Source organism: Artibeus jamaicensis, unplaced genomic scaffold (genome assembly GCF_021234435.1).
Source record: "Artibeus jamaicensis isolate MK-2021 breed Jamaican fruit bat unplaced genomic scaffold, CSHL_Jam_final contig_1998, whole genome shotgun sequence".
Taxonomy (NCBI): Eukaryota; Metazoa; Chordata; class Mammalia; order Chiroptera; family Phyllostomidae; genus Artibeus; species Artibeus jamaicensis.
In genome coordinates, this window is record NW_026521407.1 from 11,067,925 (window position 1) to 11,085,861 (window position 17,937).

At 51.5% G+C, this 17,937-nt stretch overlaps 3 protein-coding genes across 8 annotated transcripts in view; all 3 read right to left on the reverse strand.

Moving 5' to 3' along the window:
* Positions 1-536: 536 nt before the first annotated feature.
* Positions 537-5,543, reverse strand: MRM1 (mitochondrial rRNA methyltransferase 1). The gene is made up of 5 exons (XM_037163707.2): positions 4,769-5,543; positions 4,469-4,562; positions 1,858-1,990; positions 1,637-1,756; positions 537-1,434 (listed from the first exon to the last, which is right to left on the reverse strand). Exons 1-5 carry the CDS (start codon positions 5,344-5,346, stop codon positions 1,262-1,264), a joined length of 1,098 nt encoding a protein of 365 aa, XP_037019602.2. The 5' UTR covers positions 5,347-5,543; the 3' UTR covers positions 537-1,261.
* An 815-nt stretch (positions 5,544-6,358) lies between these two features.
* Positions 6,359-13,944, reverse strand: DHRS11 (dehydrogenase/reductase 11). Its single transcript, XM_037163709.2, has 7 exons — positions 13,671-13,944; positions 10,757-10,966; positions 8,926-9,020; positions 8,151-8,280; positions 7,415-7,507; positions 7,140-7,205; positions 6,359-7,014 (listed from the first exon to the last, which is right to left on the reverse strand). Exons 1-7 carry the CDS (start codon positions 13,815-13,817, stop codon positions 6,973-6,975), a joined length of 783 nt encoding a protein of 260 aa, XP_037019604.2. The 5' UTR covers positions 13,818-13,944; the 3' UTR covers positions 6,359-6,972.
* Positions 13,945-15,835: 1,891 nt separating this feature from the next.
* Positions 15,836-17,937, reverse strand: part of GGNBP2 (gametogenetin binding protein 2) — a 37,122-nt gene continuing 35,020 nt past the window's right edge. For 3 of the 6 annotated variants that reach the window (XM_037163672.2, XM_037163671.2, XM_053656237.1), the window contains exon 15: positions 15,837-16,647. In XM_037163672.2, the coding sequence (XP_037019567.1) occupies positions 16,444-16,647 (204 nt within the window). In that variant the 3' untranslated portion in view covers positions 15,837-16,443. Of the gene's footprint in view, positions 16,648-17,937 lie in introns of all 6 variants that reach the window. The other 3 variants (XM_037163673.2, XM_037163675.2, XM_037163674.2) reach the window with 3 other exon arrangements.

Consider the following 17,937-nt stretch of genomic DNA (forward strand, 5'->3'; position numbering starts at 1 on the left):
TCTCAGCCTGGGCTGCACATGAGAACCATGGGGGTTGGCGAGAGTTACGAATCCTGACGTGCAGGCTGTACCCCGGCCAATTACCTCAGACTCTGGGGGCGGGTCCCAGTGTGGGCTGCTTCCTAAAGCCTGTGGGGGGTTCCCATGTGCAGCCCAGCCTGCTCTAAACTACTGCACCAGTGGCCTCTACTCCATTGTGGGACCTTGGGGAGCACCATCTCGGTCTGGGTGATAAAATAACCAGCAACGCAGGCTTGCCCCTCCTGGGGTCAAAGACCAGGTTTCACAGGTTCCTTGCAGGTAGGTCACCTGACTGATGACTCACCAGCCAGGGGGACTGGAGGGCCAGTGGGGTGGGAAGTGTTTGCTAATCTTTCCCTTGCCTCTTGGGGGCCGGAGCCTGGACGTGGCCAGCTGGCTGCAAGAGCGGCCTGAAGAGGCTGTGGGCGGAAGAGCGAGGCTGCCACCTCTTGGAAGAATCGAAGAGAATGGCCCGCTGGTTGAGTGCCTGCTGGATACCAGGTGATGCTTTTTTGTTTTGTTTTTCAGATTTTATTTATTTATTTTTAGAGAGAGGGGAAGGGAGGGAGAAAGAGAGAGTGAGACACATTGATGTGCAAGACAGACATCGATCAATGGGTTGCCTCTCTTATGTGCACTGACCGGAGCCTGGACCTGCGACCCAGGAAACGTGCCCTGACAGGGAGTTGGACCAGGGACCTTTCACTTTGTGGGACAGCGCTCCAACGAACTGAGCCACACCAGTCTGGGCACCAGGGGATTTATTTGAGCCTCACAACAGCCCCGAGAGGGAGGTGCCAGCAAAAGGGCCCCAAGGCACACAGAAATGAAGCCATGTGCCCAAGGCCCCACTGTGAGGCAGGGTCTGGCCCACGAGAAGCCCCGCTTCCCCCTCCATTCTCACACTGGCTCAAGGGGAATAGACAGGGTCCCTGGACAGAGCTGCCCGATTCCCTTCTGCTGTTTCGACTTCCCTCAATGCCCAGGCAGGACCTGGGTGGAAACAGACCCTCTGAACTAGCACATCCTAGAAATTAATGGGCTACCATCTCCAACTGCAAGACCAAACTCAAAACAGGAAAAGGAACTTACTCTGGTCTCCACCACAAAACTCCCTGCTTCGCAAGATGGAGATTAATAAACAGAGCCTGGCTGCACACCAGGCAAGAGATTCGGCACCTTTGAAGGCACAGCAGCCCAGCCCTGCCCTCCAGCACACACACATTTCCATCGATCCAAGTCAGCCCCCATCTTGCCTCATTTTTTCTGAACCCGAGGATTGTCCTGGATCCTGAGCTACTCTGGGCCCTTCGGCCGCAGCTGAGGACTCTCGAGGGCCTTGGAGAAGTTGCCCTCTCCTCCTTTCTTCAGGAATACCCTTCCTCTGGCTGCATATGGAGTGAAGAAGAATTCCTGCAAAGACAGAATGACATGGGGAAGAGAACGGAGGAGAGGAAGGATCCTGTGCCACGCACTCCCTCATTTCGTCCTATGCATTTTCTGCATTTGGCAAAGAAAGCAATGGAGACACAGAGTGATTGAGAAAATTTGTTTAGGATGAAATAGCTATACAAGTGTGATCGGAAGGAGGGAAGTAAGGGGAGAGTAGACCCACCTGCAGCCACGGAGACATTCAAGGACTCCAGTCCGGGAGGCAGCTGCCGGCCGGGCAGGATGGTGAGGAGGAGCTGGCAGGAGGCCTGTACCTCCGGGGACAGGCCAGAGCCCTCATTCCCTGAAGGACACAGGCCAGAGGATTAGGGATGCCATGGCTGGACATGCAGGCGCTCAGGAAGTGCAATGTCTGAAGACAGAAAAGCAGGGACATCTACCTACCCAGCACTAGCAGAGTAGGCCGGTCCCAGAGGAACTCCAGGCAGCTGGTGATGGGGACCTCAGAGGATGGGGGAATCTCGGGCCCGGGGCAGCCCACTGTGCCAGCCACGAGCCAGCCCTGCCGGGCTTTGGCCTGAGAAGGAAAAGAAGAACTCATACTCCAGCTCACCAAACCTTCACCAGAGTCCTGGCCAAGGCGGGCCCACCATTGCCCGTATGCAGGTGGGACAAAAGCAGGTTTACAGTTGTGAGACCACAAAACACAGAGTTTGTTCTTGTGTTATTATTTACTATTATTATTATTTCCTATATGAACAATTGTAAGCCTACTTTTGCCGGACCCTGTGTTCATTCCCTCCCTGAGCCATTTGATTTGGTCAAGTTATTAAGCACCTAGAATGGGTGGGTTCTGTTCTAGGCACTGAAAACAGGCAGTGAACAAAAGAGGCCCAAACCGCAGCCTGGTGGAAGGGTGGCCGTGAGTGTGGTCCAGAAGGAGATGAGGAAGTACTGTGTGGACGGCTGGGGGGAGAACATTCTAGGCCGGGATCAGTAAGTGCAAAGGCTAAGAGGTGGCTGCTTACCTGGCACTGTGAGGAACAGAAGGACAGCAAGGTGGCCAGTGGGAAGGGGGCCATGGAGACAGGAGAGGGAACAGAGGGTTACTGAAGGGAGAAGCTCAAAGGGCACCGGGAGGACTTTGGCTTATAGTCTGAGATAAATGCAAAGGCTTTGAGAGGTTCTGAGCAGAGAAGTAACAGGGTCTCCCTCTGCCTGCTGTGTTGAGAGCAAATCACAGAAGCAAGACCAGTTAGGAGGTTTCCGCCGTAATACGGGCAAGAGATGATGGTGGCTTGGACCAGAGTGGCAGCAGGAGAGACAGTAAGAAATGGTGACAGCCCTGGCTGGTGTGGCCCAGTGGACTGAGCCACACCAGCTGGTTATAGGTTCAATTCCCAGTCAGGGCACATGCCTGGGTTGCAGGCCGGTTTCCCAGTAGGGGGCACATGAGAAGCAGCCAATATTGATGTTTCTCTCCTTTTCTTCTTCCCCCTCCCTTTCCCTCTGTCTAAAAATAAATAAATACAATCTTTAAAAATAAGAAATGGTGAGAATATGGAAACAACTTTATGGTAAAACCGAAAGGATGCACGGACAGCTGGGAATGGGTGTGAGAGCAGGAAGAATCAAGGTTTCTGGCCTAACCAACGGAAAGGACAGAGGTGCCACAGACTGAGCTGGGTGTACAGGAGGAACAGGTACTTGGCTATGGAAATGTTCAGTTCAGTTTGAAATGCCCAGCCAAAGAGAGCTTTAAAAAAACAAAAACCATTTGAAATGCTTTTATTTATTTATACTGGAATCACTCTGGGTTGAGGACATTTAACATCTTTGTAAAATTCTATCAATTATAATTTACCTTGCTTTTTTGACAACAGTGTTGCTAGGTTTTGGGGTTTTAAAAAAAGATTTTATTTATTTGCTTTAGAGAGAAGAGAAGAGGAGGGGAGGGGAGGGGAGGGGAGGGGAGGAGAGGAGAGGAGAGGAGAGGAGAGGAGAGGAGAGGAGAGGAGAGGAGAGGGAGAGGAGAGGAGAGGAGAGAGGAGAGGAGAGGAGAGGAGAGGAGAGGAGAGGAGAGGAGAGGAGAGGAGAGGAAAGGAGAGGAGAGAAGGAAAAAGAGAGGGAAACATCAGTGTCTGAGAGATACATGATTGGTTGCCTCTCTCACGCCTCCAACTGGGGACCTGGCTTGCAACCCAGGCATATGCTTTGACTGGGAATCGAACTAGCAGCCTTTCAGTTGGCAAGCCAGAGCTCAATCCACTGAACCACACCAGGAAGGGCCAATGTTGCTAGTTGTTTTAAAAGAAAGCTGTTGAAAAGGGAACTAGATGTATGAATCTGGGGTTTAGGAGTAAGATCTAGGCTAGAACATACATTTGGGAGGATTGCAAATATAGATGCTACTTAAAGCCATGAGAGTGGATGAGACCCCCCCCACACACCTCTCCCTCAAAAAAAAAAAAAAAAAGGTATATTCAGAAAAGAGATCCAAGGACTTAAACTTGGGAGGCAGGGGAGCTGCCAAACGCAGGGCAATACTGCCCTCTCGTGTCCAGCAAGAGAGGCACAGCAGAAGGTTTTTCTACTAAGGTTTGACCCCCAAATTTTTCTTTTCTTTTATTTGGAGGGGGAGGGCGGGGCGTTATTTTGTGTGTATAAGAGGGAAGAAGGGAAAGGCATAGACTAGTCCTTATTCAAAAAGCCTTTCAAGCTGTGCCCCTACTGGAGGAACCCAGAAAGAACACCTGTCCAGCAGCTCCTCCCAGCTAAGCATTTACTGAAGACCTACTTGGTAGGTAACGAGGCACCATGGTAGACTTGCAGCGGGAGCAACGAGGTATGCTTGGGGAAGGAGTGCAGTAAAGGGGATGGTGCCAGGAGTCTCTGACTTCAGATTCTGCTCCACTGGTGCCTTCTCTCTTCCCAAAGGGATTTAGAGAGACAGAAAGTGATGTCAACATGCTCTCTTCCCCTTCCTCCCTGAAAGAATGAGCTTGGCTCATTTTTGCTCTCTCACGCACCCCGTACCCCCACCCCAGATCCTTACCTGTAAAAAGCCGCCCAGGTCATCAGTGAAGAAGATGTCCATCACCTCCATAGCCCCCGCACTGGCCTTGCTGACTACCGGAGTGAGCGGGCAGCTGCAAAATTACCCCATGCCCCGTATAAAGCTGTGTCATCTCAAACCCAGTGCCCTCCCCTCCGCTGGCCCCTCAGGGTTAGGCATGAGAATTCTGGCGATAGGGAGGCCTGCCTGAGGGATCACCAAAGGGTCAAGGGACTCGACCCTTAGGAACTCGGTTGTGCCTCGAAATGGGAGCACATGGGAAATAAAGAATGTCCGTGCCTGTTTCTCCGGCTGGTGATGACCTTATCCACGCCGAGGAAATGAGCAGAGCGCAGCACCGCCCCAAGGTTCCGAGGATCCTGGAGCTCCTCCAGCACGAGCCACAGCTGCCGGGGGTCATTTCCTGGCCTGGCCTCTCCAGCCTCCGTCCAGGGCCGGGGCCGCAGCGGGCTCACCTCCAGGCAGACGCCCTGGTGGACCTGGTGGCGGCACAGGGCATCCAGCTTCTGCCGTCTGGGCCGCAGAACTGGAATGTCCCGTGCTTCAGCCACACGGAGCAGCTCGGCACGCTCTCCTTGCAGCCCAGACCTGCCGGCCTGCAGTAAGAGCCGGGACACCCGGCGGCGGGCGGCCCGCAGAGCCAGAAGACACGGGGACAGGCCAAACAGAAGTTCCAGGCCGCTGGCGGACCGCGGGATAGGCGCCAAATCATCCAGCAGCAGGCGCCTTAGCTCCTCTCCACCCGGCCGCTCACCACGCCAAGTTTGGGAGAAATGACGTGCGAGGTGACCGGAGCAGCGCCAGGTCGCGCACCCGAACGCCGACAGCAGCGCTGTGGTCGATGACCCCTGCAGCATTCTCAGGAGCTGTCACTCCAGACCAGGACTGCTGCCAGACCCCGAACACAGGTTAAGGGGCCTCCATGGCTGCACCTACGCCGCCTCCTCAGACAGAGAAACGATCAACCCAGCCTCCTAGCTCGAAAATTGTCCAAAACCAGGTAGCCCAACCGTGACAGCCCCCTTCCCTATCCCCACGTGGGGTACTCCGCTTCCGGGTTGAGACCCCGCCCCCTGCCCAGTGACGCACCGCGCACGCTCGGCCGCCTGGACGTCCCTACAGCACCGCCTGCAGGGCGGGTTAAGCAGTGACCTCCACCACACTGCAACTCGTGGAATGCAGTGGTCAGCACGGAGCTGACTACGCTACAGGCTTCGTTCTGCGCCCGTGGAGGTCCCGGGAGGCTGAAGCGTGGCATGTACCCAGGCACCAGCAAAGAAGATTTTAAGGGGACGTGTTCCACCAGGTCAGTCGTGCCTTCCTCCCCACTGGATGCTGGTGGTTTTCCTCAGAAGCTTCTCCTGCATCCAGGCCCTCCTCTGCACTTCCACTGCCTTCTCAAATCCTCAACACCAGTTATCAGGACCCAGCAATAACTTCCTATCTTGTAGCGGCTGGTTCTCTAAGTGACAGCTCTGTGCCTGTCCTGCGGCTGCTGCCAAGCAAGCCAACGGATGCCCCTGGCCCACAGGTAATGAATGGCCAGACTCCTTGTTCAGCACTCAGACCCCCAGGGATCCAGCCCCACCTCGCTCCTGCACCAAGTTCTGTTCCCACAGAACGGTTCCCACAACACTGCATGCTTTCGGGCCTCTGGGCCTTGCACATCTTGTCTCCTTTTCTGGCTGGCAAACTCCTACCCATTTTCAAGACTCAACCCAAAACCACACCTGCTACCTAAGGTAATCCACACTCCAGGAGTAAGGCTCTAAATTCACCCACTTTCCACTCACTTGGAAGAAATTGAGACACAACCACCCCTGATCACAGAGAAAGGAGAAGAACTGAAAGACACCCATGAAGCCAAGGTCGGTTGTTGCAGTTTTTCTTTTTTAATTATCACACTGAAATCCACTTGGGAAGTGGGTCCTGGTATTGTGCTGCAGCAGAGTAAAGTGATGACACCCTCACCCTCAGGGGCCAAGAAGCCACAGTTGGGCTGGAGAACTGGGACAGGTAAGGGAAGGAATAGAGGGGGCAGTGGGGTGGGGAGGGAAGGAAGCTGGAGCCCTCATAACCACTCAGATAAAAGGTGAGGGGTTCTCTCTGCCACCTCATCCCTGAAACACAGAGGGTGGAGTGCAAGAAGAGAGGGGGAAGCCACCTTTATGGCCCAAGTCCCTTCCCCAGGTCAAAGGTAAAAGACCATGGGCAGCAGACAAAGGCCAAGGAGCCCAGGAAGAGGACCAAGAATCAGTTAACAGGTGAAACAGTTAGGGACACTGCCTCCTCTCCCCAGCCCACTTTTCATATTTGTGGTAGGAACAATTTGACAAGATAAAGAGACCTCAAACAAATTTTCAAATCCCTGGTCGGAATGGAGAGAGGAAGTTGAATCCAGGAATCCAGGAATGAACACCTATAATCCAGAGGCCGGCACCAAGGGCGAGGGTCGGGAGGGAAGGAGGAATCCCCACAGGAAACTAGGCCACCTGCTCTGTGGGCCTCATCTGGATGTCTCCGATCTGCAGAAGGCACAAAGGCTTGAGGCAGCCAGGACACACTGCCCAGCCCCTTAAGGCTTCCCTGCTCACCTCCTCTGGGGATGACTGGGCTTCTCCATGGGGTGGACAGCCAAGGCCAGACTTACCTGGACATGTGGGGGGGCGCTGAGGACATAGAGGACAGCCTCGGCCACATCTTCGGGTTTGAGACACTGACAGCACCGGGGAAGGGGAGTTGAGATGAGGACAGAATGGATGCAAGCTCCCTCCCACCACTGAGGTCCTCTCCAGCATCCACATCCCACCCCAACCCTCCAGGAAGGGTGACGGGCTAGAGAGAAGGATGGGGTCTGAAGGCCAGGGTTCCCTTCCTTCTGCCTTCACTTAGAGTGGCTCCGCCAAGCCCAGAGGGAGGCCCCACCTTTATGTGTTCATAGGTGGCAGCTGCCTTCTCAGGGTCCTTGTCATGGAGTCTGAAGGCGAATTGTGTCTCCACGAATCCTGGAGAGATGCACTGGGCCAACAGAGAGGGCTCAGGAGCTGAGCTTTGTCCCCCGCCCCCCTAATCAGACATCGGGCCTTGGGGAGGTTGGAGGGAAAGGATGGAGGCCACTGGGACGCAGCTTCACAGGGACGGCTGCCCCGTGTCCAGCAGCTGCCTCCTCTCTCCAAAGCTGCCACTGGCGATGATCACAATGATATTTACCATCTACAGAACCCTTACTATGAGCCAGGTAAATGTTTTACAAAATATTGTCTCTTAAAAAAACCTCACAACCTGATAGATTATCATCATCTCTGTTTTACAAATGAGAAGACTGAGGCTTGGAGTGGTTGAGTAAGCTGCCCAAGGTCATTTGGCCTTTAATGGAAGAGCCCAGAGTTCTGGTTTCCAGCCACTGTGCACCTGGTTTCCCACAATCCCTTGCTTTCCCTCAGTTCCATCCCACTGAATTCCATTCAGGCCAGTGAAGGGGAAACTCAAGCACTGAGCAGGGCTGTGCAAGTAGCAGCAGAGCCCAGGAGCTCTGTGCCCAGCAAGCTTCCAGGGGTTCTAAGCAGCACACCCTGGACGTATGCCCCTTGGCCATTATGTGTAGGGGGTGGAGAGGGTCTGTGCCTATCCCATCCCCACCAAGGCCAGGCCACACCCTCACCGTGGCGCGGATGTGGGTCTGGGCCTCCCGAAGCTCTTGCCTCAGTCCCTCTGTCAGTGCAGTGACGGCATACTTGGTGGCACTATAGAAATGGGTCACAGACTGGGGTACCACTCGGTGGCCAGACATGCTGGGTAGAGGGAGGAAAGGGGAAAGAAGAGAGTGACGTTCCTGAGAGACCTGCAGTGCCCCCTGATGTTCCAGTCAACCCCACTACCTGGATGCTGCAGGGAAGGCTTCTAAAGGGGGCCTCTGGGGGCCATCCTTGTGGCCCACTAACCTAGCTCCTATTATTCAAGTGGCTCCTGAGACCCCACTCTTCTAGAAGTCTTCCCCACGCTGACCCCAGAATCCACGCTTTTGGTCATGCAATTGTCAAAAATCTCTCTGTTTCATCCGCGCATTCACTGGTAATCTCTGAGGGCAGAGGCCAGGTCTCCCCGCTCAGAGTGGGGCTCCCTGATGATGCTGTGTAGTCTTTGCACCACCAGGTGGGATTCATTCCAGGGCCTGAGGAATGGCGAACCTCAGTACTGGGAGAGCCCCCAGGCTTCAGCTGCAAAGACAAGGGGCTAAGCTACCCATTCCAGCCAAGTAGGGGTTGGTACACAACTTCTTCCCTTGCTATAACCATACTAATGAGTGTTAACTGAATATTAAATCCCCATTTTATCCAAAAAAAACAGGTCCAAGGAGGTCAAATGAGCTGCAGCAGATTGCACAGCTTGGAGGGTGAGCGGTGGTCTGCACTCTAGCCCTCAGCCACTGGTCTCACCTGTTGATGTTAATGATGTGCCCATCGTCCACCTTCCGCTCCTGCATGGACTGGTAGGCTTCCCGAGTGCAGATGCTGAGGGCCAGCACGTTCACCTGCAGGCCAGGGAGGGCAATGGGGTGTCTCCAGCTTGGGCCCACCTGAGCAGGTGATGGAGCCAGAGAACACCTGGGGGATTCCAAAACTGGGTCTAGGTCCTACCAGAAACCAACAGTGGGCCCAGGGTACCTTGCCTTAGGTATCTCTCCCCTAAAGCCACCAGCCCCAGCTGAAAGCAGAGGTAGCTTCTCTCCCTGGCTGACTCACAAGTTCCTGCAAACCAGAATGAAAATCCTAAGCCCCACCACGACCCAGGAAACCTCTCGCCGGCTCCTCTGGACACAGTAGAACCTCTGCCTTAGGGAACCACCTCCTTTTCTTCCCCTAATACCCTACTCTTCTCTGGGACAGGTCCAGCTTTCTCCTAAACATCCTAAAACGGCTTTTAAAATCTCCTTCCTCAAGCAAATGGTAGCCCCTCCCCACCTCATCCAGCTATTCTCCTCTCCTTTCTTGCCCCCTCCCTTGAGACTACCAGTGAAGAAGGCCTGACCCTCCCTTTAACTTCAGTTCCATCTATAGGAAGAGGCACAGAGACTCTTAAGAGGGTGGGGTAACTGTCACAGGAAGGCAGGGGACCTCCCAAGGGCATGGGGACCTCCTGCCTTCCTTGGCCCCTCCCTGCCCACTCCAGTGGAGGTGACCACAAGTACCCCCACCCTTCATGGAACAGAGGCCTGAAGAAGTGTCTCCGCTCAAAAGCTCCTGTCCAGCCCCACCCCTTAGCTTTACCCAGGGGCAAAAGCAGAGATAAAGCCTTCAGCAGGTCCTCCTGTCTCGCCTCTCCAGAAGAGAGGGGCCCAGCTGGGAGATTAGATGCTTCTCTATATCAGGTGTCAGAGCCAGGCATCAGGACAGAATACTCTCAGCGTGAGCCTGCCTCAGCCGTCACAACACGAGGACACGGGAGGCTTTCAGCCCTGTTTCTGGCCCTTTTAGCAGTGTGGGTTGGCGGGGCAGAGAACTCAGCTGCAGAGGACAGGAGTCGGAGAGGCAGATTCCTTGGGGTCAGGGGAGTCAGTCTCCTATTCCTGGGAAGTTGGGGGGGAGTGGAGAAGATGCCTCAAGGATGATCCTAATAGAATTACCAGCTGAAAGGGGCCTTAGGGATTTAAGTCCCTGCCTTTATAGATGGGCACATTGAGAGCCTACTGCAGGTGAGGATCACAACTCCCAATCTCCCAGAAGGGTCTGTGAGGGCAGGAAGGGTGCTTTACTTCCACTTTCATTGTTTCAATGTTCACTGTTCATTTTCAGGCCCAAGCACCTGGTAGGTACTAAAGCTACCATGAGCGGATATGAAAAGAGCTGTGGAGGGGGAGACACATCCCATTTACACACTGCTGACAACTTCTCAGAATACTTTCATACCCTGACGTGCCCCCTAATTAAGAGTACAGAAGTTGGAAACCCATGTCCTGCAGGCTGTGTTTGGGTCACATGTAGTTTTAGAGCATTTTAAATTCATTTCCAACATGTATTGAAACATGTAAAGCCTGGGCTTTAAGAGCTACACCCAGTGGCTACAAGGAAAGAAGAATGGAAAAGATATGGCCATTCACCCACTCACTATCCCTCCGGTAGAGAAAGAGGCAAGGATTCAGTCACGGTGCCCCAGGTAGGAGCCCAAAGCTCCCTCTTGCCAGATGTCCTATCCAGAGCAGTGCTCTGGTCCCTGAACCCCTGGCCCCCTGCTGTCCTCCCAACCCCTCGCCAGGTCCTCAGCCCTTACATTGAACATGTCCTTCCAACCGCTGGTGCTGCCTGAGAGCAGGGGGTCAGGCCGAGCCAAACCAGCGTTGTTGATGCAGATGTCCACACCGTTGTGCTGAGAGCGGACAGCCGAGAACATGGAGAGGATGTCCTCTTCATTTGACAGGTCACATCTGTAGGGGATCAAAGTCCCGGGGTAGCCTGCACTCTTACATTCAGCAGCCAGCTCCTACAAAACCCAACAGGGATCTAACTGGGGTGAGCTGCTCACTCCCACACACCCCCAGCCAGAGACAACCTCCCTCCTTTGGGGGTCACTTTTTGATCACATTGATGTTGGGACTGCCCGATCCCCAAAGCTTGTTTTCTTTGGTCAAAATCCAGGGGATGAGAGCACCCCCTGAGTGAGGGAGGGGAAAGCTGAGGTTATCAATGGAGGAACCTCACTGATAAACAATAAACGGGAGTCTTCGGTTCTAAGGAGAAAGAAGGGCTGGAGCTCTGAGGGGGCCAAGGAAGGGGGTCGAGGATCCTGGGAATGGAGTGAGAGTTCTTTCCTGCCTCTCCCTCCACAGGAAAACCTCTGCTCATAGGTCAGATGCACCTCTCATCCCACCCCATTCTTCTGGCAGTGCTGAGAGCCACTGAGCTGGTGATGCCAGGGCTTTGGTCTCTTCTCTCCCGTCACCTCAACCAGAAGGGCTTATATCTGAACCATCACCTCCCCTCCAGAAATTGCAGCCAGTGGCTCAGAGTTCTCATACACACACTTTTCAGTCGAGCCCAACTGCCAATTTCCCTTTGCCCTACCTACAGGAAGGGTCAGGAAGTCAGGACAGATTCTTTCTCTGTCCCATGGGGCATCACTCTCCACCCCAAAGCATCTCTGTAGACTATGAGGCAGGTGGCATTGGCACCCCTGTGCACTGCCCTCAACACACTGAGAAGCCCTGAGAGAGAGAAAGATGTGAGAAAGCAGAGCCGCTGAGAGATGGCTGTGAGGAGAGCTGACATCAGAAGCAGGAAGAAACAAGCTATGTGGCCTTGGGGGCCAGTGACTGAGCACCTGAGTCTCATGAAGGTGATTACGTACAAGTGTGAGAGGGAAGGGGTGTAGGGCATGGAGTGTGGAGTGCCCTAGAGGGAAGCCAGCTTGGCCAGCTGCTCTGGCCTGCAGTGTCCCTTCCCTTGAACCTAGCTGGGAATAAATGGCAAGATCAGGTGAGCTAGGAAATTCTTTTCTGCTTTAACTTTCCAAGTTTAAAATGTATAGTCCTCTGGGACTCAGAAGCTCCCCTTTCACTCAGTTTTACCTACTCACAACCACCTTAGGAAACAGGGCTTCTCTCTGTAAGAGGCTGTTAAGAACTCAGAGCTGTTTTACTATCAACGAGTTCATCAATAAAAGCAGACTGTGGGCAAGGAAACCTGGAATTCTCCCCACATGGCCGACAACTTTTCCCCTTCCTCCTCCAGATTCAAAGCCCCCACAGGAAAGCCAGAACAAAGGGCCTGAGAGTATAGTTCTCCCTGTCACTGCCTTCTCATTGCCTCATCCATCCTCCTCTGTCCTCAAAAATGACCTCACATTATGTCAGTCCCCTCACAGCGAAGGCATTCTCCCCTCATTAAAGGAGTCAGCATGTGGCTAAGTGATCAGCTTGGAGATTCTCCTTGAAGCTCAGGGACCCCCCTTCCTGGCTAGTTTGGGGCCAGGGAGTAGAAAGAGAAGGTGAGAGTAGCTTTAGAATTAGAGTATCCTTGACCTATCCTCTAGGCGCCAAAGCTCCTGAGCTCCAGGAGAAAGGGAGGTGCAGAGTGGGGCAGTGGTATAACCAGGTGACCTTGAGACTATCTAGGAGGCAATAAAGTACACCTTTGGTCAGCAGCAGGGGAGGGGACAGCTCTCCTTGTAAACCTTCTCCCTCTGCCCCTGCACAAGGCCTCTTTACCCTTTCCCTGCCAGGGGTATTGAGCAATAGTGGAGATAATGCTGGGCAGCTAGGCACTAGCCCAACCCCTGAGAGTGATCTTGCTCAGCAAATCCAGTGAACTATGAGTGAAATTTCTCCTCTTCTTCGTCTATGCTCCAACATGGCCAGTTTTGTTTCATTTGCCTCCGACCTCCTGTTGTTTACAACTCTTCTCCCAACCCCACCTTCTTTAACAGAAAAACCAGGAGTTCCAATTGCTCTGTCCCCTCAAGGGCTCACATGATCAGTGCCGTATTTCAACTACTCAGTCCCACCCAGGACAGTGCAGCTGGAGAAAGGTCTACCTGTGAATATCCCATTGTCAGTCCTTTATGCCCATTGAGTAGAGAGTTAAATCTCAGATTTGGGGGAGGAAGGTAGCCATCCCCCCCGCCACACCCCCCCCCCCCCCCCGCAGAAAGCTCTACTCCCGCCTCAACCGCAACCTCAGACCAGGGTGAAAAATAATCATCAGAACCTCTAGCTCCTGCTCATCTGGCTGGCCAGCCACTTTGCTCGACTTTGTTGGCTGTTTGGAGTCCAGAGGAAGCAACCAGTAGCTAACAGCCACTGCGATCGGAAAGTATTCTTTCCCTCTCCCTGGCTGCCTAGCTAGCCCCTGATCTCTGGTTCCCCTTTCCTCAGCCTACCTGAGCAAGCAGGTAGGAGAGAGGGAGAAAGAGGCCAGAGACTTGGTACAATGAGGTAGGGGCTGTCAGGAGAAAAGGCTCCTTAAAAAAACGATACTTAAAAAAGCGAAGGTAGAGCCTGCCCTTAGGGATCCAAGAAGCCTCCCCTACTAATGCATTCACACCTCCGGTCTCTAATCCCTTTGTAAATGGCCGTGGGGTGGCTGGCTAAGGAGGTCCGCGTCATAGCGAGACTCAGGCCACTCTGCCTTTCTCACCTGGGCCCTGGCCTCCCGCCTCCCAAAGCGGTCAGTTCCCGGCCAGGCCTTACCTCGATGTTGTCCACGGTGCGGGCACAACCCACCACCTTCAGTCCCTGCTGGACCAGGGCCCGAGCCACGGCCGCGCCGATGCCCCCCGAGGCTCCAGTCACGAGAGCCAGCCGATCACGCCACCGCTCCATGCCGGCTCTGGCCATGGTCCCGAGCCGCCCGCCCGCCTCGCTCCGGGAGCTGGGCACTAGGATAGCGGAGCTCCGCCCCAGGTCGCAAGGGCTTGGCCGCTCTCTCACCGCCGCGGCAGCCTCCGCCGCCCGGCCCCCTTCAGAGCCGCGCCTGGGTCCGCCTCCAACTTGGCCGGCCTGCGGCCGAGACTCCACCCTCCTGTCCTCGGTGACCCGCCACATCCTGCCGGAGGGCGGTGGCAGCCAGGCGTCCCGCCCACCGCGCAGGCTGCGCGCACATGCCCCGCCCCTTCCGGCTCCGCCTCACCCCGGGCGCGAGGAAACTGTCTTCACTGCCGTAGGGACGGTGCGAGAGGGTCCTGGGAACTTGGGACCCAGGTACGCTGTTCCTGGTACGCTGTTCCTGTGGTACGCTGTTCTCCTTGGGGCAGGCAACTCGATGTTTAGCAGGGGTTTGTTCCAGGACCGAGGTTGTATGTACCTTCGCCTCTTGCCCAGTAGCCTTTTCCTGTTCCTGACCCAAGACCAGGAAGGGAAATTAAGGGCACTTAAGGTGATTCCAACGCCCTACTAAGCCAACCGGTGGCTGACGGGAAGGATTCAGCCCAAAGACTGGGTGACCTTGGGACCAGGTAGAGATCTGCCCTACTAGGCATCCACAACCTCCTGCCCTTACCAAGAAGTGATGGTTAAAAATTGAGACACCTCCAAGTGCACGTGTAGTGGGGAATTCTATTCCAATGTACCTCCTCCAACTACACTAGAGCCTCTCGCTCTCATTGCAGCACATATATCACGGTGTATATACCAAAGATGAAAGCAATAGCTAACATTTATTGAGCACTTACAGCGTGACAGGCACCTTTAAGCACTTTAAATATATTAATATGCAGAACAGTCCTGTGAGATAGTACCCATCAATACCTTCATTTTATAGATAACTAAGAAAGGGTTTGTAAAGCTTGGTTTGGACTACAGGGAGTTCAGTCTCAGACCAGGGGATGTGCTCCTAAAATGCCTTCACTCCATTCTCCCTTTTGTCTCTGCATGGGTTGTAGGCTTTGCTCACTTTCCTTTGACCACTTAGGATACATTTCATCAAAGCACTAAAACCTTCCTTACTTCTGCATTCTTAGTGTAGCCATCTTCCCAAAGAAACAGTATCTCTGTGTAACTAGGAATCCCTCCAACGCAAGCAACAGAATAAGCAGTAAATGTGGCTGGCTTATTCATTCAACAAGCACTCAAGTTTGGCCCTAAAGGCAAAGATAAAAAACAAAACCAGCCCTTGCTTTCAGGGATCTCAAGAGAAAACTTGACTGCAACAGGTGGTGGAGAGGGGCCTGAGCTTCAACAAGGCCCTTGGTCAATTTTTATGGATTCCAAGATGAAAGCAACAAAGGTAGAGAGGAATCCCTATACAACATTTAAGATTTAAAAAGACAACTTAAGAAGTGGATCAAAGAAATGCCACCAACTACACAAATTAAATCTCACTAAGCTTCAGATGTTGCCCACTTGAAGTCTGATTAGGCAGTAGAAAAAGCCCATGAAATTCACATCTTCACTTGTACCGAGGTACTGACAGTCCCACCACTTGTCTGCTGCCCACCAAGTACTATCAACATGCAGACACAAAGCTCTAAGAATGTGTTTATCAAACTATTGACTCAACCATTTAAATGGCAGCCTAATGCTACCCCTAGGGGATTCTCTCCTTCAGTCCTCACACGCAGTCACCTGGAATGCCATAGTGACTTTATTGTTGGAAAGCAGGTAAGAACATGCCCTTCCCCAGACCCCAGTGTGGTGAGCTTTCAGTGCAGCTTTCTGATCCCAGTTCTACCCACTAATTACTTATCAGGCAACCCTTGAAACTCTGCCAAGTTTTGTTTTCATTCTTCTAGTTCAATACAAACCTCTCAGTTTAAAGAACTTTCAATAATAGCAATTAAATGAGAAAGATGCTAGCCAGTATTTAATAGTATTGCAGCAAATTTATTCTATCAAACCAAAAGACCAGAAACTTCTGTTCTCGACTGTCAATTCTGATCAAGGTAAGATTTTTGTCTTCAACAATCAGTATCTGCATCCTTATTTGCTCTTCATCCTCTCGAACACCGACACTGGCCAAGTACCAAGTCCACAAGTGCTAAATATTAAAATACTGCCATACATGAAGTAGAAACATGTACACCAAATTTTACTGTGCGTATTAATAAATATTCTTTATTTAAATTTTGCACATTGCGCTTTTAACATTACATCCAAACATTTCGCAAGTGGATGTCTACTTCGTAAAACCATATATTCAGCTCATTGTCATTTCTGTACAGAAGTATAAGTACAACATTACTTTTTGCCACTAAGTTGCTTTAGTAAGTCTCACAGGAAGAGAAACATTTACTGAAAAGAGATGGCTTAAATCATATGGCAGGCCTGCGCAGCCACGCAACTAAAGACACAAGCCTGAAGAAAGAACAAACTAATGAGGTTACCTCCACCATCTCCCAAAACAAGAAAGAATCACATTGATTTTAGATAAAAATTTGCCGTAAGTCACTAAATTAAGAGGTTTTTTGAAATAGAAGGCGCAGTAGTCATCTTGAGTGTTTCATTGAAAGACAGCTATTTTATTTACTTAATTTGCTCCAGCTGTTGTCAACCAGCCACTACAAATGGGCCTCTTGTGATCATTTAAGCGGCAGTATTTATTAAATTTCTCCTTCAGATGCTGTCGGTATTGTTCTCTATTGCTGTAGAAAGACTGGTTATTAGCCATAAATGACTGTATTTCATCTTGTGAGATAAAGATTTCCTCATCTGAAGTACATTCAGACTCATCCTGCAAATTAAAGCAGAAGGTAAGACTACGACTTAAATTAAGAATGGAAAATGCTATGCTGATGGAGGACAGCTAAATATTAAGGCAGTCTAGCTTTTTAATTTCAATTCAGTAAAATAAAGCCTTTAACTGAAATGTTTACAGAGTAAGCATAATATCACCCTATATTAGAAAGTACTAAATGAGAATAAAATCCAGCTCAACTCGGTCTGAAACTATGGATCTATCATTTGTCCCAGAAGCTTTTGAGCCTAGCTGATGCTAACATACCTTCTTTCTGCCTTAAAAGATGAAGAACTGGAGATGGTTACAACTAATTACCAAATTTTAAATAACCAGACTTATCTCTGGCTGATCCTCAGTTGAAACTTTTATTTCTACACATTAAGTAAAATATGACCTTTTTTTAACTTGTAAGTTACACATCATTTATAACCATACAAAAAAGACTAGTATCCTAAAGAATGTGGTTCTAGTAGGATCCTTATTACTATAAAAAAGACACCGTCCTTCTTCCTTCCCCCTTTCCCAAACCTCATACCACAATGTACTGGGTCACTTAGAATCTGGTATATACACTTCATCTCCAGTATCAACAACTGGAATCAACTATGAAAGGTTTTCCAAGTTCAGTTACACTTTTATGCTGCATGACACCTACAGGAAGTAACCTAGAAAGTGGGCTCTATTTCAGATTCTATATTTTTGCCTTCTCTGGAAGGGTGGCTACTATAAACTGCCACTCAAAAAGGCAGTTTTGTGCTGGCCTTGTGGCTCAGCTGGTTGGAGCAGCGTCCTGATATGCCAAGGTTGTGGGTTCAGTCTCTGGTTGGGGCACACATAAGAAGAAACCAATGAATGTATAAATAAGTAGAACAACAAATTGTTGTTTCTCTCTCCCTCTCAAATCAATCAAAACATTTTTAAAAAGATTTTATTTATTTACTTTTAGAGAGAGGGGAAGGGAGGGAGAAAAAGAAGGAAAGAAACAGCAATGTGTGAGAAATACATTGATCAGTTGCCTCTCACATGCCCCCATCCAGGGACCTGGCTCACAACTTAGGCATGTGCCCTGACTGGGAATCAAACTGATGACCTTTGGGTTTGCAGGCCAGCACTCAGTCCACTGAGCCACACCATCCAGGGCTAAAATCTATAAATAAATCTTTAAAAAAGGAAGGTGGTTTACTTACAAAAACCCTCCTCTTCAAGGAGGCAGATTCCTAGACATAATGCCTATTCTACCCCATCTCCCAACTAGTTTCTTCTACCTTTGAGACAAAAGAGGAC